The 23,092-nt window shown below is 37.7% G+C and overlaps 1 protein-coding gene across 2 annotated transcripts in view; it reads left to right on the top strand.

Annotated features, from left to right (window-relative positions):
- Nucleotides 1-23,092, top strand: part of STK24 (serine/threonine kinase 24) — a 51,303-nt gene that overhangs the window by 25,599 nt on the left and 2,612 nt on the right. For both annotated transcript variants that reach the window (XM_082751405.1, XM_082751406.1), the window contains 8 exons: nucleotides 9,542-9,598; nucleotides 12,837-12,945; nucleotides 13,060-13,217; nucleotides 15,036-15,221; nucleotides 16,179-16,324; nucleotides 18,632-18,755; nucleotides 19,190-19,258; nucleotides 22,588-22,724. In XM_082751405.1, coding sequence (XP_082607531.1) covers nucleotides 9,542-9,598; nucleotides 12,837-12,945; nucleotides 13,060-13,217; nucleotides 15,036-15,221; nucleotides 16,179-16,324; nucleotides 18,632-18,755; nucleotides 19,190-19,258; nucleotides 22,588-22,724 — 986 coding nt within the window. The remainder of the gene's footprint in view (nucleotides 1-9,541; nucleotides 9,599-12,836; nucleotides 12,946-13,059; nucleotides 13,218-15,035; nucleotides 15,222-16,178; nucleotides 16,325-18,631; nucleotides 18,756-19,189; nucleotides 19,259-22,587; nucleotides 22,725-23,092) is intronic.

Here is a 23,092-nt window from a genome sequence, read left to right as displayed (position 1 = left end):
CCAAATAATTAATTTTATACCCAGATATTTCCACCTAATTCTTCATGTGTTTAGACTTCTAGAGAGCTTTACCTGAGGAAAGTTCCACAGAAACAAAATGCTGCATTTCATTCTCCTGTGAAATAGATCTTTTGGATTTTTTTTTTTCCTGTCAGAGATGCCACCTAAACATAGCACAGCTGTCTTTCTTTGTATCTTTTATATCTGTATACACTTCTAAATGCCTGTAGAATTATTATGTAGTAGGGAGATGAATTGGAAATGAACAGTTGTTTATCTTGAAATCAGAACTGTAAACACAGTAATCCCATGTTAGCTGTTAGCTTTTTTATTTATTTTTTATAAAAGCAAACTTTTCAGGGGTGACTTCTGCTCCCCACCCCATTAGATCATCCATAGGGAAGCTGAGCTATAGGTCTTGCTTTTCTTGTTCTTATTCCAGTAAACATCTGAAACCCACTAACCCTCTAGCAATGTGGCTGGAAACATGAGGAGGAACTTTCTTGCCAATTTTTTTTTTTCTTATGAGAATATTTGTGAGTAGAGTAGACTGTTGGTAAAAGTGAATTATGTATTTGCTGAGCAGATTTTGTCTAGGGGTGTGGATTTGGAGAGTGTAGTTGACAGTCAGACCTTTTAAGAGGTATCTGTTCCTAATGTCCTATATGACTGCAGGTATCCTGTGCAACAATTTTTGTCTTGTTTTTTCTGTTATGATTTGGGAATATTTTTTTAGCTGATAGCCTGACTTCTTTAAGCCTGGGGAAGAGCTTTCTGACTATGTAAAGGACTTCTAATATTTGCCACCTAGTTGGCTTTCTTACTGGGCTGTCCTGTATAAATACAAGGGTTTGTAGGTTGTACCTTAAATATGTTAAGGTAATCCTATAAAATAAGAACCCATCTAATTCTTTTCCAGAGATATATAAGTGTAGATTTACCTATGGATTTTATGAACAACTTGCAGCTGCTCCAGGCTTAAAATGTTTATATGTCCTGGTAAAATTGATAGATTAAACTAGCTCATTTTCTGTTTATGTTCAACAATTGTTTGCTGGTTTTTCTTTCCTTTTTTTTTTTTTTTTTTTTTTTTCCAAATGCTGAGATTTTCTGTTGCAATAATCAGCATTCATAGTTTCATTACAAAATTCATTTGTAATCTTCTACATTTCAAATGTAAATATAGTGGTCAACTGTAGGATTTTTTTTTCTTAGTATGTAGTCTTTCCACAATGTGTTATTTCTATGCCCCTTCTGGTATTCAAAGAGGCAAAATATTCAAGTGTATATATATATATTTAAATCAAATTCAGTGAACGAAACTTTCACAACTGCTTTGTTTTTCCTTTTCTTTTTTTTTTTTTTTTTTTTTTTTTTTTCCCTTCTGGGAGTTATTCTAGCACTTTTTTTTTCTCAGCAAGTTACTACTGAAAATGCAGAAAAGAGCAGTACCACACTGAAGCTAGTGTAAATCTTATCAAGTTCATTTTGTTCCTGTAAGACAAGCTAAACAGAATCACAAATATTTATTTTATTAAGCGGTTACCCTCTTCTGGGAGTGGATGAGAAGGAAACAAAGACATTTTTTTATTTTCTTAATTTGAGTAACTTTCTAGAATCAGTGGAAGATTTTTTATTTTTATTTTTTTAGGGTTAAGAATTGCTACACTGCTTTCTAGCTTGTTGGTGGATATTGATTATAATAAATATCGATTTTAATAAATCGAGAGACCTAGCTATATGTGGGAGGCGTTATGTTATTTGGAGACTCTGAAATTCATGAAATACTTAAATGCCTTTCAAAGGCAAATCTAGTTATTCCTTTGTCAATTTTTTTACTGGAGAAAACTGATGTTCAGAGCAATTATTTTTTTTTTCTTCTCTCTTTGGAGCCTGTCAATTGGTAATAGTCATTCATGTAAGAAGAAAAATAAACTTTATCTGTGGTCTTCAGTAGTATACCAGATTATCTACTTCAGCATGACTAGATTTTTGCTTCTGCTTTCTTGCTGAATAAATATCTTGATCTGTACTTTATGACATCTGCCTTTGCTCTTCTTACACTTCAAAACCCCAAAGCGGGGGGGTACCAATTTTAAGGATGGCAGTTCACTGCGCCTGTTTGGTGTTTCACTTGGTGTTCAGTTTCTTCACCTTTCTGAGAACACTGGACAGTCCTTGAAGACACTATTCTAAGGCATGGACCATTTGTTGTGACAGGATGGGGAGGAGAAAAAGGGAGGGAGAGGACAGTTTATGCAGAGAGTATCTTTGTGTGACTTTATATGGAGTATCTGGTATAGAGTATCTATCTGTGACTTTAGCCTTGTTCTCTCGTGAAATAGTGTCTTTTGTTCTTCAGAGCCAACCATTTTTTTTTCCATGTCATGTGATTTTCAGGTTCTTCAGGTATCAGCATCTTTATGTAATATAGATGGTGGTTTTTTTCTTTTTTTTTAATGGAATCTGATGTCGTAAACAAATAACATCCCTCTTGATAAAATGATATATCAATCTATACAAGCTTATATTGTGGTAGGTGGAAATAGATGGAGGAACATTAGCAGATGAATAATTTGTCAAGGGAAATTCTAGTGAAGGATTAATGAATGGTGAAACTCAATAAACTTGTTAGGAGGCTCTGGAATGATAGGGGAATTCCTTGTTCCTTGTAATAAGGCTGGAGAGCTTTTTGCTTATCAGATACGCGAGAAAAACAGCACTACTTACTGAGATTGTGCTTAAGAACAAACTATAGTGTGTTAGAAAGGTGATGTGAATAGGCGATGAAAGATTTTTATCTGGTTTTGTCCCCTGTGAAGATAGTTCCAAACACTTGTAAAAACATTATAGCCCTTCTTGATAGCTGTTGTACAGCTGCAGGAGCTAGATACGGAGTGGTAGAATCGATTTGCCCATTTGCAGGGGGGAGAGCTTGATTATTTGTTACTTAAGCTTAACAGAATTGTGTGGCCGAGATGTTCACCTTTCGGAGAAGCTGCAGTGTAAATAACTTGTGATCAGTGAATTGTATCCTCTGTCACATCCCTTTCATCTGTCAAAGAAGTTATTAAATGACACTGAGCGATCTTAACTGGCATGTGGAAGTGCTGTGTGAAGTTTAACAGTGCGTTCCTTACCTTCTCTGTCCAAGGATCGTGTTCTGGAAAGAATGGCATGCAAGCAAATGGTGCACTTCGCATTGTTAACATATGGTAACACTGGATCTAGTTCTGGTTAGGTTTAAATTGAACCAATAATATATCAAGGTAATATTTATTACTAGCCTAGATATGACAGGAGTTGAGGCCCTGAGGTGGAGTATTTGTTGCCAAAAACATGCATTTGCTGAATATTGTTGATACCTTTATGTGTGTGCTGATAAAGAACTCACTTTCTGACAATCGATACTTGTTCTAGCACTCATCTGTGGATCTAGAAAGTGAAGAGTCAGCTAACAACTGGAAAGGTTGCAAATCCTGATGAGTTTCAAGGACCAGTGGTGGTATTTCATGTTATAGGTGCCTTCTCTCTAACAGTTTAGAATCATTATTGTATATATATTCCTTTTTTTCTAGAAGTTGTAAGCTCTTGGGGAAAAGCATGTAAAATATTTTGGAGGTCTTGATACTTCTTGATAGATGTTTTCAGATTTGAGAAGATGGCAACGTTTATTGTTGCTTGTGAAATGGTTTTAGCTTGTCTAAGAGAAGCAAGTGCCACAATTAGGTAAATACCATTTCCTGTTGGTGTCTCAAAGCATCATTCATAGCATCCTATTTTTTTTTTTTCTGATTGATCGCTACCTTATCTCTGAATATAAACTCACAGATGTCCATTTGAGTTAACAAGGTAATGAGGACTTGAATGCCAGGTTCTGCCTATTCTTCATCCTGTGTAACAAGGCAGGGACTGCTGCTGTGACCTGATGTTCGAAGGGGATGGTGAATGAATAAAAAGATGCCTGAAGTTAAACTTGATGATTGTGAGCAAATAGGATGCATTTGTTTGGTTAATCATCTCTTCCTCTTTTCACGAAGGGTGTTGGAGTGTCAGGTGTTTTCAGTTTCACCTTAGACAGGTGGTTTTTGTACTTCTGTTTGGTTGCACAGCTTGTTTTGGGGCTGGACCTTTGCTGGGGGGCAGTGAGAGAGCATCTTTGGCATTGTGATTGTGCCACCTGGTGGTATAGTTGAGCATGGGCTTCAGATGCATGGTTAAAAACACATGTGAAGTATCTGTAAAATCCTTCTTCCTTTCCAAAACAAAGTATCATACATCACGTTGTGTGATTTGTAACTAGTTTGTATTTTCCAGATTAACTGAGGTTCTGATCAGGGTGTTTGGATACCCTCTGTCTTTGGGTTAGTAGAAAAACCTACAGTATCAAACGATAGTAAAGCTTTTAGTGTATAGATGAACTTAATCTAGCTCATATTTTGATTAGCAGATCTGTTGTGTTATTTCAGTCAAATATGTAACTTCTAGTTTATGATTCCTTCTGCCTTGTAATGATTGACATGTTAAAATGTTTGCAAATACAGATTCTGAGTGGGATTTGCCAATCATTTGTCTCTGAACCAAACCAAGCCTTCAGTAAAAGGATTTCACGTTTGTTTATTAAGTACCTTTTATTCTGCTGCTAATTATGCACCATGAATTTAAGGTGGGAAATATTCTTACAATAGGTGGGAGGATTTTGTTTCACTTAAAAACAGGCGGGCTCACGGTTGTGCAACTGTTTTCAAAGTGCATTAATTGACTTCCTCGTTCTAAGACTTCTGGCTAAATTCTGAAGCACTGCACAGGTCAGCTGGTGCTTCAAGTTCTTCTGGTCCTTCTTGTTCATGACGCTGTATTATCTTATTCTCTGCAACCCCTCTGTCTCTCAGGAAAGGTGATTTAGATAACATCTAAATCCCCCCAGACCCCTGCTCCTGCGTGGGCTCCTCTCCACGGGCTGCAGCTCCGGCCCGGGGCCTGCTCCTGCGGGGGCTCTCCATGGGCCGCAGCCTCCTCCAGGCCACATCCACCTGCTCCACCGGGGGCTCCTCCACCCATGGGGGGGCTGCAGCGTGGAGATCTGCTCCGTGTGGGACCCATGGGCTGCAGGGGGACAGCCTGCTCCACCAGGGGCCTCTCCACAGGCCGCAGGGGAACTGCTGCTGCCTGCCTGCAGCACCTCCTGCCCTCCTGCTGCACTCACCTGGGGGCTGCAGGGCTGCTTCTCACTCCTCGCTCTCCCGGCTGCTGTTGTGCAGGAGTTTTTTCCCTTCCTTAAAACTGCTTTCCCAGAGGCACAACAAACGTCACCGGCTCAGCTCTGCCCGGCGTTGGGTCCCTTTTGGAGCCACCTGGAGCTGGCTCTGACCTGCCATGGGGCAGCTGCTGGGCTCTGCTCACAGAGGCCACCCCTGCAGCCCCACTCTACCAAAACCTTGCCACATAAACCCAGTACATAGGTGAATCTCTCCTGTTTAATATCATACCGCAAAGAAACACGTGTGTACATTCTTCCTGCTAAATACATAAACAAATACACAAACAAATCTCTGAGGCTAGTCTTCTCCATGTTTGAAATGTTTTGTTAGCTTCATAATGACTTGTAAAGAAACATTTTAATCTTGATTACTTATTTCTGTATATTTCTTCTACACTCTGATTTCTGTTGTGCTTTGGAGACTGTAGGGGATATTTTTTTGTTGGATAGCTGGGGGGAGTGGGTGGCCTTTGATTTTGCATATTAAGAGAAGTTCTTTACTTGCTGCAACTGCACTTATCTTACAACTGTTTTCATGGTATTTAAGTGAATAAATGGTGAATACTTCATCAGAAATAAAGCTGCTATTGTAAGGCTTTTGTGTGGTTTTAGAGTTAAAATCAGAAGTCCAACTGTAAGAAGAGCATCCTAGTTTGGAAAGGGTTCAGAGAAGCTCTGCATTTGTGAGAGAGCTTTTAGATTCCAAAGCTGTTCCTTTGCCCAATTTCACGGCACCAGAGAAAAAACCTCTTGTTCCTACGTTGAAAAAGGAAATGTACCGTGTGCCTTCAATTAATGCGCTCATCTAGAGAAATACTAATCCTAAATTTGGCTTGATGACTCACCATGGCTCCACTGTGCTTGGAAGAAAAATAAATGCTATGTTGGGACTGATGCTTAAGAAGACAATTGGTCTTGCTTTGGATCTTAAAATTGAACACTTAATGGTCCTAGTCTGAGTATGTAAGTGTAGCTTCTTTTTGCAAATGCGAGTGATTTTGTGTAAATACGTAATTATTAATCTAGGCTATGGAAGATTTAATGATTTTGGTGCTTCCTTTGAAAGGAAAAATGCGGGATAAGTGCTGAACAAAGAAAGAAGTACAGGCAAGAAAAATAATTTCAACATCCTTAAAAAGGAAAGTGACAGTAAGTTAGGGATTGTGAAGCATGCCAGAGATGCTTGTAAAGGAAGGGCAAGAGGAGGGAGGTTTGTTACTCTGGTGATGCCAAAGTGAGTTGACAGTGGTGCCCTACTTGCGTTTTGCTGTTGTTGCGTGGCATAAAATAAGTGTATACAGGTTACTGGCTCTAAAAGTAAAATATGTATCAAGCAATTCATTAAATTGCTTTACCAAAAGCACTTTTTTTTTTCTTTTTTTTCTTAAGCAGTGTGCAGATTTTAACTAAGAAAGCCAAAGACTTCCAGTAGGGATTAGTTGAAGGTGATGGTACGATTCACTACAACAGTAGTTACCTCTGTGCAGGTATTTTGCATGAATGTTGAAAACTTTAAATAAATACAGGCCTCGAAGTTGAGCAGCATTTCTGTGGCAAGGGGAAGGATGAACTGTGGACCTTGAAGATTGCTTTTAAGCTCAGGCTACAAATATAAAGGTGCCATAACTGTAATAGATAGCTGCTGCTTAGCTTCACACTAGGATATCTATTGATAGTTACGTGTCCTAACAGCATTTCCACACTTTACTGAATTTTAGATTTGTTTTAAAACCTTCGTATTCCTGAGTTTACTGGATTCATGGTTACTACATTGTAAATTCAGACATATGACCCTAAGCAGTTGATGATGAAAGCTTTAGGAGAAAAGGGTGAGCAAACTAGGGAAAAAAGTGAAAAGATAAGTGAGGATTTAAAAAAAAAAAAAAAAAGTCTGACTTCTGTAATTTATTATTGTGTAATTTTATATTGCACAGTTGTGTATCTACACAATTGAAATTATATTCTTTAATTATTATTTTTAGTTATTTTATGCCACTTCTGGATTTCTAATTTGCAACTTATTTTAAATAACTATTTTCAAAGTTTTCTTTCAATTCTGAGGCTGGAAAATTCAATATCTAGTTCTGTGAGAATTTCTCTTTGGGGAAATAGTTACATCTTAATTAAAATTATTTCTCTAAATCCACATGGTAATTGAGATAGTAGAAAAAGGAAGACGCATCTCTTTTTTTTTTTTTTTTTAAATTTCATTTTGTTTTTTTTTGAGAGTGGATCAAGGGGTTCATTTGCCCTGCCTTTTTCTTTTCCATCCAGGCAGTTGCATTGGAATAACAGGTAGAGAGTGATACAGCTGACATGTTTGTGCTTGAATTATTATTTGTAGACACATAAAATTGGAATACTCAGGACATTTCATGCTGCTTTAAAAAACAGATTTTCAGATGGAAGCAGGTGAGGTTTTTTATATGTAGGAATATATAAAATATATGTGATAATTTTGATTGGGCTGAGGAATTTTTCTGAATGTGAAGGAACTTAGAGTAAGGCACCTCTCAGAAGCATGCTTGTTCTGGAACTGTTAGAACCCAGAACATTTAAGGCAAAATCTGAGAAACTCTTAACAGCAAAGTATGTATTTCAGAATTGTTAAGGGACCCTTTCAAGATAGGGAGTGATTCTTGGAATGTCTGTTGTGTCTGCAAAAAATAAGCATTATCCAAATGCTATATCTAAATAAGATAAATTGTATTTTAAATATTTTTTTTTCCTAAAAAAAATGTTTTGGTTCTTTTAAAGTTTTTTAACAAGATTGAATGTTTGTCAAATAGTATTGACTCCTGAAGAACAAGTATCTAAATTTAATGGGATCTCTGTGTTTAAAAATAGTGGGTGATGAAGGAACTAATCCAAGATCGATCTTAACAATGGTACAGTTTGTGAATCTGGAGATAGGTGGGGAGGGCTGTGTGTTGTTACCTACAGGAGGTGCATTACTGTAGGGTGGATGGATTTGATGCTTCTCTTAGTGTACCTGAGAATAAGATACTGCAAACAGCAGAGAGAAGTGACTGGGTCCAGTCTCTTTTACAGTGTATGGCATATTTTTTATTAAACACTCCTGTAATATGTATCAAACTTTTCCTTGAGAATATAGTAGCTCGATTTTTTTCTTCAGCTTTTATTTTACTATCTAAAGCTAACAAATTGCAGTAGTTATCTTGAATAATTCTTTATCTTACTAGTTTGCTTCATCTTTCTTGAACATAGTTGTCCAAAATTCTACACCCTATATTAGATACATGGACAATAGAGGAGACAATTTACCTGTATTCTTCTTTAGGTCAGAGACAAATAAGTTGTGGGTTACCTTTCAAGAAGCTGAAACAATGCAGTGATGTGAAGAATAAATTAAATGAAATTCAACCTAGACAGGAGTCAAGTTATGCAAGAAAATATTTGCAGTATCTGTATGAACAAAGATAATCAATAAAATCAAGACATTTTATACTAATGAAAGGAAATCTACTATATATGATGTATTTGGTATTTTGAATGTCTGTAATCAGAATTTTCAAATGTATGAGTTTATACTCCTCCACTTTCCTGTCTCTTTCATGTCTCAGCAAATACTTTTCAGAATATACTCATGAGGGTGATAAGAACAAGTAGGTGGGTGGCTCCTGCATGTTAAGTGAACTCAGAGCTTCAGAGCAATTGTCCAGTCTTGGTTCTAGTCTTTTTTGTTTCCCAGTTCTGAAGCTTTGACCATTGAATTAAGCACTGAAGATGCTCTTCATATTTTCAGCATAAAGGCAAGAGTTGTCCTGCTACACGACTGTTTGGCAGGAATTGAAGAGAAAATTCTTCTTGCCTGGTTACAATCCGTATTATAGTATCATAAGTATCAGGGCACAAAGGAGGTACCATAAAATGAACTTGAGTTTGATGTTTAAGAGTATGCATCAGTTATTTAGAAGCAATCAGCTTCTAATGTCTGCCCTCTTACCTATTGGTAAATGTGAAATAGCTTTTCTCCTGTTGATTTAGATGAACAGATTTTTTTTTTTTCTTTTTTTTGAGCACAGATAGTTGTGTAAATAGCTTGTGGCAGACTAAATGAATTCCACATCAGATGGGACTAAAAGTAATATCACATTGTAAAGAATAATCCAAAGGTGTTTTGGAGGAACAGCTAAACATTTATAGTAATTTAAAGCAGTAGATTCTTCAGCAAAAAGAATGGAATGATTCCCATTATAACTTAATGATAACTGATTGTTTTAAAACTTAATGTGTTTTCTGTTGTTTTTTGTTTTGCAGGATACAAAGTTATGGATAATAATGGAATATCTGGGCGGAGGCTCTGCACTTGATCTAGTAAGTAAACTTGATTTTTGTTACCTTACCTCACATACTTAATTGTCCTCTGCTATAATTCTGGAAACAGTAGTGGTATCATTTGTCTGTGATACTCTTTTTTGTAATAATAGCAGAAAATTATGGTCTTACAAGTGAAATTATTACTTTCTAAGTTGGAAGGTAGCATAACCAGATGCCTTAAACAAAACATTTTGTTTTAATTTGGATATTCCAGTAAAGGAGAAAAAAATGCTTCTCAATGCCAGGAAAATATTATTTTCCATGAGGCATGACTGATTATTTATAGAGATGGTAGGGAGCTAAGCAACCTAATATTGGAAGCAGGATATAAACATTTTTGAATGCTGATCTTCAGTCAACCAGAGAACACTAAAGGCTGAAAACGGTATTTTCTGTTTCGTAATTCTCCTAACACAATTCTCCCTGGTTGTGTTAAGAAAGAAGAGAGAAAAAAAGTACAACCTTATAAATTGCAAACTTAGTGAACCGTATCCATTCCATTTCTCTTCCATCAAAGAGTGCTGCAAGGAGATCTGCTTGACAAAGAATGGTTATAGAGGTAGTTCAATATGTTTGAAAGATGAGATTAATTGCACCAGATAAATTGACAAAATAATTGCCCAATTTTGAATCATAATTCAAAAGGTTCAATGTAGATTGCATTTTCCTGGCCTGGATGCTGGCAATTCATTTCAGCCATCTAAAAAATAAAAAATCACATACAGTATTGTATTTATTGTGGATTTAAAAAATAGTATTATAAAAATGAGAATACGTGTTTTGAGTACGTGCAAATTATCATACCAACTGAGACTGACTGTCTGCAGCACAGTTTGTTGTTCTCACCTGGGGCGACTAATAAATGCTTGAAGAAAGAGTGAAAGTATAAATGCCTGTGTGGCAGTCTGCTGCTGACATCCTGAAGATGAGAGGAGAGGCTGGTAAATGCAGACTTCTGGCAGTTGAGCTGCTGTGCTTCAGTTGGATTACCTTTTTGAACCCATTTATTCCTTTAGTTCCCATACCCTCTAAGAAGGAATCATGTGCTTATGTAGAAATAGATAATGTTCCTAATAAAGATATATTGGGAAAAAAGTATATTTGTTGTTCTGATAGTTTTGTCCTGAAAAAAGCATAAGAGAGAAAGCAAAAAGAAAAGCAACTAGAAACTGTTTGGGTGTACTTCTATAACTTAATACGTCAAAAAGGTGTGTAAGAGTGGGAAGAAAACAAATGTTCTCAAATATTCCTTCTGTATCTTTTTTTTTTAAAATCACATTCATTCACTTGTGTGATAACAGAGAATATACAGATAACATACCAATATACAGAACATATTTGTTCTGTAAGTTGTTGCCTAGAATAGTACAAAGTCTTTGGTCACGTCTTGAAATGTCATTGAAAGGATTTTGCTACAGAACTGAAGAACTGAAATCATCGTCCAAGTGTTTGTACATTAAGCATCTTGTGTGCTTCATCCATGTTGAATTCATGTCCTGCTGCTTGTTTCCCTAGCTCTAAACATACACACCATGGTCCCCAGCTGGAATCCAGTATGAGAATTGGCACTCTTTATTTTGCTTCTACACAAAGCAAGGCTGCATGGGGACCTCAAATTCTGTGGTTGAAGCGTATGCATGACTTACTAGCCTGGTGTCTCCTGTGCTTGAATACCTAGAGGCTATTTTCGAAGTCACACCTTGCGAGAGAAAGTGCACTTAAAGCAATTACAAATACATAGGCTCTCAATTTTAATAGGCTTGTGGTGAAGGTACAGGCACCAGTAGTCCAAGTCACAGCCTGTTTTCCCATCTTTGTGCTCATTTGGGTGAGCTAACATCTGACAGAGGAGTTCCCACTGTTAGATGTAATGTGCCATGGTTGCCAAGTCTTGAACTGGTATTTGCAGCCTAGCCAAAGCAAAGCCCTGAGAATGTCTTTGTGGGCTTCAGGGAGTGGCAGCATCACGTGTGTGCCCATTTATTGCTCTCACAAGAACAGAATGTTAGTTTTACTGAGATTATATCAATGCTGAGATGAACCATTTATGAGGATGTTTTCAAAGCTAGAGTAAAGAAAAAAAAAAGGTCGAAAGCAAGGCTACAAAGATAAAAACAAATAATACATTGTCAGGATCACCTGAAATCCTACCTTTTTTCCTGCTTACTAGGTGAGGATTTCTGATGGACGTAGTATTTTATTTTTATCTGATATGTTTTTCAGTGGCTGTTCTTTTGGGGTAGCCTAAAATACAGGAGTAGAACCTTAGGATATCCTGAGCTGGAAGGGACCCACAAGGATCACCGAGTCCAACTCCTGGCTCCACACAGCAGCACCCAAAAATCAGACCATGTGTCTGAGAGCGTTGTCCAAATGCTTCTCAAACTCTGCAGGCTTGGTGCCGTGACCACTGCCCTGGGGAGCCCGTCCCAGTGCCCAACCACCCTGCACCAGAACTGTTCTCTGAGTTTGTGTTTCTCTCAAAATGCCCTTACTGGTTAGGAAGCCTGTTTTAGGCAGTGACCTTTCTCTATCACTTTCAAGTTAGTGGCACACTCAGTTTCAGAATTTATCTCAGAAGCAGAGAGCTGTGAGATATCCTCCCCCTGCTGTCTCTTCTTGGAATGAAATTACTCAGAATTGTTCATTCTAATGATTTACAGACTTACACCTTCAGTTTTATGTGGAAGAAAGAAAACTTCTTAAATATGCGGAGCTTTGTCAGCCTAGAGTTTTGGGTTGTGTTTTGGGGAACTTCACACAATCTCATCTAACATATAGTAATGCTGGATGAGATGGCTGATGTGGCACCTTAAATACCTCGCTTTCCTTCTCAGACTTTGAGATTTGGGTCCATATAGACTTGCACATCTAAATTCAGTGTAATCTTAAGAAGAAGTTGATAACGTAGATAATTTTCAAAGACTCTGTATGACTTGACCACAAAGCAATAACGTGATAACTTGAAATTGTGTCTTTATGGAACATTTAAAAACTTTTAGAAGCATTTTAGATAACTTAAATATTTGTTTTTCACAAGACAACTTAGTTTAGAACTATGTATTTTCTTGAGGGTGTTGTGGATTGTGTCTCATGTTACAAAGTTAGCAAACGAGAAGTTTTGAGGTGTGGTAGAAGGATTTCTTTCATGCTCACAGTTCCATTTCTGGTCTCTCCATTTCTCCTTTTATACACACACACACACACACACATAAATTCTTCTTTTGTCTCCTAGCTAGAACCTGGCTCACTTGATGAAACCCAGATTGCCACAATACTGAGGGAGATACTCAAAGGACTTGATTACTTACATTCAGAAAAGAAAATCCACAGAGATATTAAAGGTAAATTGTTTGTATTTGTATCATGATAGTTGAAACTAAGAGATGTGATTTTGCAAGAGTCTTAATTTATACTGCATGAGCTCCTCTAACACTATTTCCTCGTCCTTATTCTAGCGGCTAATGTATTGCTATCTGAACAAGGAGAAGTAAAACTGGCAGATTTTGGAGTAGCAGGACAACTAACAGATACACAAATAAAGAGGAATACCTTTGTGGGAACGCCATTTTGGATGGCACCCGAAGTCATAAAGCAGTCTGCATATGATTCAAAGGTAAAAGACATTGGACTTCATATTTCATTTTTTGTGGAGGAAGGTCGTTAACAGTAGAAGGTTATAAATATGTGACGGGGGAAAAAAATGAAGTGTTCATGCACGCATAAACGTATATGAACTTGATTTTTATACATAAACATACATGCTCCATCTGTGACTGAAAGTCTGGCAGAAGAAAATTACTGATTTATATGGCTTTAACACATTTTTCTTGAACTGAGATTCAGAAGGAAGCAGAAATAATAACTCTCAGTTGCTAACACAAAGAACCTTCTTCACAGGTGACATTTTTCTTTCATATCCAAGAAAAAGCTTTCCTACTAGAGGAAATGTACTCACAATTGTACTCAGAATTGAGGAGAACTTATCTTAATAACAGCATTATCAGCTAAGTTGAACTCAGAGCTCATTTACATACATAATCCTCTGCATTCAGTGTGAGATGGTGGTTCTGTAACATGGGCTAACAAGGCATCATTTCATAAATTTGATGGTATGCTAATTAACTTAGATATTTTCCATATTGACTTACAAAATTAAGTAACTACGCTTTTAATAATAGAATAAATACTGTCTGAACAAGGAAGGAGGAGCCCGTTTTTAGTAGTGCTATGTAGCTATCAACCTGTAGTCCTGTATGAGTTGGTCAGAGAGAACCAAGGATATCAACTGAGCAGACACAGTGGATTAGAGTGTCACTTAATAAGGACAGTAGTGATAATTGAATTCTTTACCCAGTACCTGGAAATGGATCTTGAAAACCAAAACTTGAATGTACTTAATTGATATCTTGTCCTTGTTTGGAACAGAGATTTTTGGTAGCTCCCTGCTACCAAAACCTTGTCACGTAAACCCAATGTGCTGTTTCACCAGAACATAAAGTTTTAGGATGCATTACTTCGGGCAGATTTGACAACAGGGTTTGGTGCCAGAGAGACTAAATTTCCTGGAAGGAATAGTTCATTTTGATGATGAAAATCTGTGAAAGAAATATATCTACCCTAAAACAACAGTCTGCATGTTGTGACATCCAGGAGAATGTGAATCCAACTCATTGCTGAAATTAAATGGTACCAGATCTAGCACTGATCTCTGCAGTGTCATTTGACTTGCCCCTCTAGCTTGGCAGAAAACCTTTGGATTGGCATTTTGTATGAGCATGACTTTAGAGAGGTTTCATGTACAGCAGGCTTTCTTGGCCTACAAGACATGCCTTTCAGGAGGTTTACAAAGCAGATCTGGTAGAAAAACACTTTCCATGTTTCAGAAGCTACTTGGACCAAGTACTTAACTGGTTAAAATCTTGGGGTGAAAAAATTGCTTAATGTTGTTCTAGACTGTGTTTCACTAGTCTGTGAAAAGAATGATACATGAGGCAGTGTTAAACCCCAGGAAAATTATATTCTAATTTATTCGATTTCTTATAGTTGTACTGGCTGATACTGAAGAAAAATGCGTGTTATAACATCTTTTATCCCAGCATTGTGTCCTGCCTCATACTTAAATAGTAAACTTGAATATAGGAGGTAAAGCGCTAGTTTATAACAACCCTTCCATTATTTTAAAAAGATTTGTTAGAAACAACCGATTTTGAATGTTGAATAAGTTTTCAAACTCTTACTAGAACTGCTTTATGATTGAGAGTAAAAACAGCTGATGAACTCTTTTATTTTATGTGGTTAACCACATAATCTGACTGTTAGCAAGAACAATTTACATATAAAATGATTTACAGTAAAGATTTAAAATCTGCCTTGGCTAGCAACACTGTTTCCTCTTTCTCCAACTTAATCTTAAAATGATTATTTCTTACAGGCAGATATCTGGTCATTAGGCATAACAGCTATAGAACTTGCAAAAGGAGAACCACCTCATTCAGAATTACATCCGATGAAGGTTTTGTTCCTCATTCCTAAGAACAATCCACCAACGTTGGAAGGAAACTTCAGTAAATCCCTCAAAGAATTTGTTGAGGCCTGCTTGAACAAGGACCCAAGCTTTGTGAGTTTCACTTGTGCTTCAGTATGTCATAAAGAACTTGACTGGTTTACATGAATTCTCTGTGGAAAAAAACATTTACAGGAGTTTAAAGGGGGAATCTTTATTAGTGACTTACAGGGAAAGATTAACTGAAAGTTGCAACTTGCCCTTTTAAAGTTCAGTTACTTCTTCCTTTACTGATAACAACAGTATTTATTTACCACTCTGTTTTTTAAGAAATGAATGAACTGTAAGCTTACTTCATGCAGAAGTTACTCTTTCAAAATGGACAAAGCATTTTGAGATGCACAGGCAGAGTAGGACAGGTAAGGAAATAGCCCACCCACAGATAAACTTGATCAGATTTTATCAAAAGAGTTATACATACATTTATATATATATATATATATATGTATGTATGTATATATATTACAGATACGATTCAGAATAAAATTGAAACCTGAGAAATCCTTGAACAAGTAATTACAGTTTTTTAAGGAGGCAAATGTATTTTTGCTTTGCCTAGCCTTAATGCAGAAACTGGTTTAAAAGGGAGAGATTTTCTTGTGAATATTTGTTTTTATATATGAGGTTTAAGAGCTAGGTTAGTAAAGCGCTATGCAAACTCTTCAGAAAGCTTTGAAGTGGAGGCAACAATTCTAATAACCATAGGGATGTTGGAAAACTCTGCTGTGAGTGATAACCCCAGGCTCCACTACATTTGAATGTCAAAAGAAATTAATTTAGTATATTGTTTTGGCACTTCTGTAAAGTTCTATCATAAGTCTCTACATAAGAAGGAGTGTAATTCAGCTTTTATGGAGTGGAGTGGCATATTCACCAGCATCTTAATTTTTATTTGTAGATACTGTATGTCTTTATAAATACTTATTTACATCAAGATTGGTCTGGTTTTCTTACTTTTTTTTTTTTACAGTGAGTTACTTTAATACTTTCAAATACGACTTTTTTTTTTAGAGACCTACTGCAAAGGAGCTCTTAAAACACAAATTTATTTTACGAAATGCAAAGAAAACTTCCTACCTGACTGAACTTATTGATAGGCACAAGAGGTGGAAATCTGAACAAAGTCACGATGACTCCAGCTCTGATGACTCAGATACGTAAGTCTGACAAATTTATAAAATATTCTTTGTAAATAAAGAGACAAGTAGTTATTTCTAGCACATATATTCCTATGTTTTGTTATTCATTTACAGCTTTTCATGTTAGCAGCCTTGGTAAGCTAATGAAATCTTAATTTCAGTGTTGTAAGGGATTTTATGCAAAGAACTTAACCACTGACAATAATTGTCCTGGCCCATTCTTCACTAGCTTCTCTTTTATGTAGGGTCTAAGGTTTTTTCTAGATGTTAGGCTGGCTGTGGTCCTGTCCTGTGAGCAAAAGTTAGGCCTCACCCTGCACAACTAGCTAGCAGTGTACATTTGTACTGTGCTGTGTGTGCATGTGGCCCTGTAAGGAGAGGAGTTGTCTCCTTGGTGGCAGGTTGCCCTTCATTTTGGCTACCTGCAGTAAGCAAGCAGAAGCATATCCTTCTGTGTAAGAGAGAGTTAATGGTATAATGCTCCTACGATAATGGGGATTTGGAACTGAAATGGTTGCTGAATGCTTATGAGACAATTTAGCATAGTATCTCAGCCTGTTTTCCCCTCTACTTCCACAGCAGCCCTCGTATTAGATGTGATAAAAGGGTGAATTGATTTGGCTTGCCGATCCAATGGAGTGCTAACTTCCCAAATAGATCAGCTCACTAGAGCTAATGGAAAGCAGATCTGCCTCTTTCCCTGACAGACAGTTCGATGTGACTTCAGGCAGAGATGCTGAAGGATTGTCTTACGCTGATCATATGTTTTTTGGCTTGGTAGGGCACTATAAATACTTTTTATATGGTATCCACGAGATGCTATTCTAATGGGTGGTTTTCTTGCAGATCACTCTTAATTCACAGCTCATAAAGAAATGAGCTTAGAGAAGGAGATCTATTACAGTGTGAAATGAAATGTAACACTGTGACAGGTTTTTCTCAGCATAAATATTTTTATTCTTTCAAATTCTCAGGAGTTAAAGGAAAAAAAATAGTTTACTATGACATCCACAAAAAATGTGACAAAAGATTTATTTATGTCAATATAATATGCTAAATCCATGCTGTGTCCCTAGTTTTTTTAGCTGAATATTTTGAATCAGGAAGAAATTTGTCAGTTCATCCCCAACCTCAATAAACAAGGCATCATAGACTGGTTTGGGTTGGAAGGGACCCTAAAGATCACCCAGTTCCAGCACCCTGCCATGTGCAGGGATGCCACCTACTTGACCAGCTTGCCCAAAGCCCCATCCAGCCTGGCCTTGAGCACCTCCGGGGATGGGGCACCCACAGCTTCTCTGGGCAGCCTGTGCCAGGGCCTCACTACTCTCTGTCCTCTTATCTCCAGGCTGAACATCCCCAGCTCTCTCAGCCTTTCTCCACAGGAGAGGTGCTCCAGCCCTCTGAGTATCTTTGTGGGCCCTCTGCAGGACTGCTCTCAGTGAATTCTCCTCCCATGCAGTGCTCAGGTCTGGGATTGTCCTGACCCAGGTGCAACACCTTGATCTTGGCCTTGTTGAACCTCCTGAGGTTCACGTGGGCCCACTTCTCAAGCTTGCCCAGGTCCCTTTGGATGGATCCCTTCCTTCTACTGTATCAGCTGTACCACTGAGCTTGCTGTCATCTGCACACTTGCTGAGGGTGCACTCGATCTCATCATCTATGTCATTGATGAAGGTATTAAATGGCACCGGTGCCAAGACAGACCCCTGGGGGACACCACTTGTCACCAGCCTCCACCTGGACATAGAGCCATTGGCCACCACTCTCTGGGTGCAGCCACCCAGTCAATTCCTTATCCTAAATAGTCCACCCTTCAAACCATATCTCTCCCATCTGGAGATCAGGGTGTCATGTGGGAGTTCTGCAAAGGTATTCTATGCTAGTGTCTTAATCATTTTCCTAGGGGAAAAAACAGTGGATTATTTCTTCTGTTTTTTTCCCCCCGAATTCTGTTCCCTAGTTGAGATACTATGCTAAAGCCAATTTTCAGATAGAAATAATCATCTTGTTGTTAGAAATAATCATCCTGCTTCATGTTGTTTGTTTATGTAACTTGGGAATTTATTTTCAATCTTTTAATGTCTCTATTTCTTCTTGAAGTTAATTTAGCATTTAGTGAAGTATCTTAGTTTTATTTTCTCAAAAAAAAAATCCTTTAATTTCTCGAGAAGATAAGTTGTATTACTTTTCACAGTTGTCTTTATATTCATTGGCTTGCACAAGAGAATCCTGATTATGGTCTCGAATGGAAGTTATATGTGGAAGGAACATGAACAATAATCCTTTTTTTCTTTTTTTTTTTCTCTTCTTCTTTCGTCACAGTGAACCAGATGGCCAGGCTTCAGGTGGGAGTGATTCAGGAGAGTGGATCTTTACAATAAGAGAAAAAGACCCCAAGAATCTAGAGAATGGAGCAGCTCAGCCTTTGGAGTTCCAAAGAAATAAGGTGCTCAAAGTTTTGATTGAATTGTAAAAGGGGATAACTGGTACTTTAATAATTTAGTGGGGTGATTTAGGATTTTTCACAAGTCTATTTTTTTTATAACTCTGAAAGCATTTAAATTGTAAAAATTTTGTAAGTATCAGCATGCATATGATTTGGTGAATGCTTGGTAGGATTTTTTTTTTCTTCATAATTTTGAGTTTGCATATATTTGAGTGCCAGAGCCTTAAACTTCAGTTCAGCCTCTATTCTCCGCAGTGCTTTGGAATAAAGCACCGTGGTGCAAGATGATTTACATACTCATACATACATAGAAACACATTTTTCATGAAGCGTGGCATGTTGGAACTATTTTTTCCTCACTGATTAGAAACAGAATGCAGTGAAGATGTTTCTTTTCAGAAATTAAATTGTTCCAAATTTTGGTTTCTTCTTAGGAAAAGGACATCCCAAAGAGGCCTCTATCCCAATGCCTGTCTACAGTTATATCCCCTTTATTTGCAGAGGTAAGTTACTGCTTCAAAGCTTAAGCAATTCTAGGATTTATATCTCTGAAAAAGAAATGATGAAAGGGTTTCTACAAAGGTTTCTGCATCCCATTTAGAACTTACTATGTTAGTTTTACCTGTAGCCTTTGCTTTCATGTGGGTCAGTGAGGATCTTAGTTTAGCTTGCAACAGTGGTACTTAAACGTTGTAGCAACATCACCCATACTAAAGCAAACTAACAGCTGAAAACAATGAATATGAAAAATTGCAAGGTAAGTAAATATTTGTATTAGAGCATTCATATTTATTTATTTTTTATTTTGACACTGCTTTATCTCTTTATTATTTTATGTGTAGTCTTATCTGTTACAAAATTTAAGCCCTTCACTGTGCCAATATTTGGCTGCAGCCCAGCCCAGCAAGAATTTAACTTTCGAATTTCAGATTGAAAACTATAATTTGTTTCCATTCTGAATTTTCTGTTGTTTTATATTTGTTTTTCCAAATACTAAGATAAATCAAAATCATATGAAGGGGAAGATATTTATTTATATGTGATCATTTACAAATGTTGATAGAACTCTATCTTAAAAACAAACAAACAAAAAACCCTGCCCTCTCACCCTATCTTTGCAATTAAAGATTTTATTTAAATAATGCTTTCAACCATTGTAACCATTACAGAAATAAAGTTGTTCTAGTGAGAATGTTGTCTTAACTTTGTTATAATGAAAGAAATCATGATTCAGAAGGTTGTTTTGCATGCTGCTCAGGAAGAATACTCCTGACTTTCCCATCTCCCAAATATTTCTCTCATTGCTCCACATCTCCTTTAGGTTTTCTTCCTCCCTCACCCCTATCAAGCGTGATGTGGGTCTTACATCCGCTCTTTTCCTCAGTCCATCCTCCGTTTTTATCCTTTCTTTATTTTCACTTTCTCTCCACCATGCCTTTTCCTACACGTCTTCTGGAGATCTCTGCTCTGGGTTTTTCCTTCCCGTGGTATTGCTGACTAGTTGCTCTCTTATTCTTTGCCCTTTCTTGCTTGCCATTCCATTTATTGCTGCTTTCTGTCCCCAGAAACATTTTTCACTGTGTTTTGTAAGACTGCTATCTACTTCCATGTCCTCAGTGTATAGAAGCTACAGAAAAGTTCTTCCTCAAACACTGGTTTGTGTAGTGGGAGAAGTCTTAGTCAGGTGTCTGCTGTTGGTTCATGCTTCAGGCTCCCATTTCATGCAGCTACTGGTGGAGAGCCACAACTTTTCCCAAACTGCTCCAGAATTTCACTGCAGGGTTTCCTTCTCCTGAAGGGCATGGCAATTCTCTGCCCTCTGGAAAAAGCAGTGTGCTACATTTCAGGGTTCCATTTATTTAGCGAAGACACAGCTACACCTTCAGGAATTATTGCCAGCTAAATTAATGAGTTACCACAGAACTTCTCCAAAAAGAACAAAACTAGATATTTTTGTTGTCATGGTGTCTTCAAAACTTTTGACATAGAAGACAGTAGATGTAAAAACCAACAGCTGTCTTTAAGTAATCTTACAGGGGAAGGTTGTGCTCAGCATCCTGTTTTTTTAGTTGAACTCTGATACAACTTAATCAGGAGCCGTGGCTGAAGAGGTTTGTTCAACTATTGGGCCCGGCCTCTGGTGCTAGTAGCAGTCTGAAGTTTGAGGCACTTAAGCAAAGCTGTTTTTTAAAAACAAAACAAAACTCCTGGGAATGAATAAAGTTATCATGCATGTCAGTTATCTGTTATCTTCAGCGAGCTGCTGCCGTTGTATGTCAGCTGTTGTACACAGGTGGTGCCCTCATCTTTTCCTGTTGTCCCAGCCATGTGCTTTAAGACCTCCAGACCTGTGTTGTTTTCAGAAGGGAGCCCTAACATCTTCTCTAGAAGCCATCACTAAACGTGGAACCAGAACCATCACTGTTTCCTGTGTTTTCCCTCGCAAGATTCAGGTTCCTCTTAAGTAAGAGCTTTTCCTCAGTGCTGATGGCACCTCCTGAGCTGTAGCTGCTGACGGCTGTTGAAAATCGACTTCAGAAAGTCCTGAAAGGCTACTTTAATGCTTGGGAAGATGTCTCTTCTCCCTGGACACCTCTGAAATACTTCACTGCTACTTGGCTCCCTCTGGAATGTCTTGTGTTAATACCACACTCCAAAAGATGTCCTGATACACCAGTTCTGCTTTCTGCTGCTTACTGGGGATTGTCCTTATTCCATGTAACAAAACCCTCTGCTATACTTGACCGGGGCCAAAAGTGTTTGCATGCACAAATTACATCCCAGAAAATGGTGCAGCCTTTCCGTGTGTTGACACCAAGCTTTCTTCATTACTGGTGTGCACGTGTAATTTTTTTTTTTTTAATGCAGACCAGCGATAGCTCCAGCGTTCACAGGAATCTCTTAAACCCATTGAAGAGTTTCTAGAGAAATTGTTCCACTGTTCTTCAGTTCTGTATAAACAACTCAGATGCCCTTTGATCCAAAGCACTTATATGCACAGCCTGTTGGAGTATTTTTTTTTTTTTACCATTTTTTTTTCCCTTCTAAGGAATAATGTTGATTTAAGGGGATGCTGCAAAGCACCTCTTGACAACTGCTGTAGTGATAAATGTGGAGAGACACTTGTAAGTGCAGACATCCAGCCTGTTGGGGAAAGCCCGTCCCTGAAAGATGACCATGCCTTCTTTCACCTTTACTGCTAGTAAAATGACGCCTTCTTCTAAGGAAGCCCAGACCCTGATAAGATTTTTGAAAGCTCTTTAGGGATTTCCAAGAAATTACTTCACCAGTCGTGCTCTGCACGTTATACCAACTCCTGCATAAGCTGAGCACTGAGACCTTCCCTCTCAAACCCCCAGTTCCTGTCTGATTGTGGGATCTTTTGTTTCAGGGCGAAGATGAGAGCACTCAGGATTTTCTGTTGCACATGTTGACAGTGAAAGCATTTTCTAACAGAGCTCACACAAATGCGCTCTCGGTGTCTAAGTGAAACCCATAGCTGTATAAGATGTATACAAAAGTGCATGTGTGAGCAACTCATCTTGACACCAAGCAGCTCCAGCCAAACAGTGCATGTTTCGTGGGGTGGTGTCATGAATTTTGAATGAAAAGGATATATGAAATGATTGAAATCTTGTGAGGATGAATGACACCCAAATAACTACTGCACAGATTAACTTCAGGAAGGTCTTCAGGATGTGAGGGTGTATAATGAAAGAAATCTTGACACTGTGAACACTAGCAGTCACTTTCTACCAAGATTTTGCATTATGTTGTTTATGGAAATACTATGAATGTATTATTAATGTGTCACTTCCTTTTTTTCTTTCAGTTGAAAGAGAAAAGTGAAGTGTGTGGTGGTAACACAGATTCCATAGAAGAACTGCGAAAGGCGATTTATTTAGCTGAAGAGGCTTCTCCAGGCATTGCAGATAACATGGTGTCACACCTTGTGCAGAGGCTTCAGAGGTAATGAAATAATTCACTAAAGATTACAGAAAACGGCAGATGTTACTCTACAAGCATGTGACTAGCACTAAATGGAAAGAGTGGATTTCTTTTTTTTTAATAAAGGAAAACACACTTTTGTGCTTACAGTTGTTTCCTTTGTCAAAACAAAAACCCAAAGCAAAGCGAAAAAACAAACAACCCAACTTCAGCTGAAAATGATCTTGTGGAGATAGGCTTTCACTGGGCACTTCATTTGTGGATGCCAGAGATAATTTTACTTGTACTTGTCATGACAGCAACAGTTACTGTTTTTGTCTTAGGAGATACCTGCTTTGCTTTTTTTTTTTCCTTTTGTCATGGCTCTGCTTCTTCGGCCTTTTTGCTGT

The sequence above is a fragment of the Aythya marila genome, assembly GCF_965140915.1.
Source record: "Aythya marila genome assembly, chromosome: 1".
Lineage (NCBI taxonomy): Eukaryota > Metazoa > Chordata > Aves > Anseriformes > Anatidae > Aythya > Aythya marila.
The sequence above is the reverse complement of the archived record's forward strand: the minus strand, read 5'-3'. Positions and strand labels throughout refer to the sequence as shown.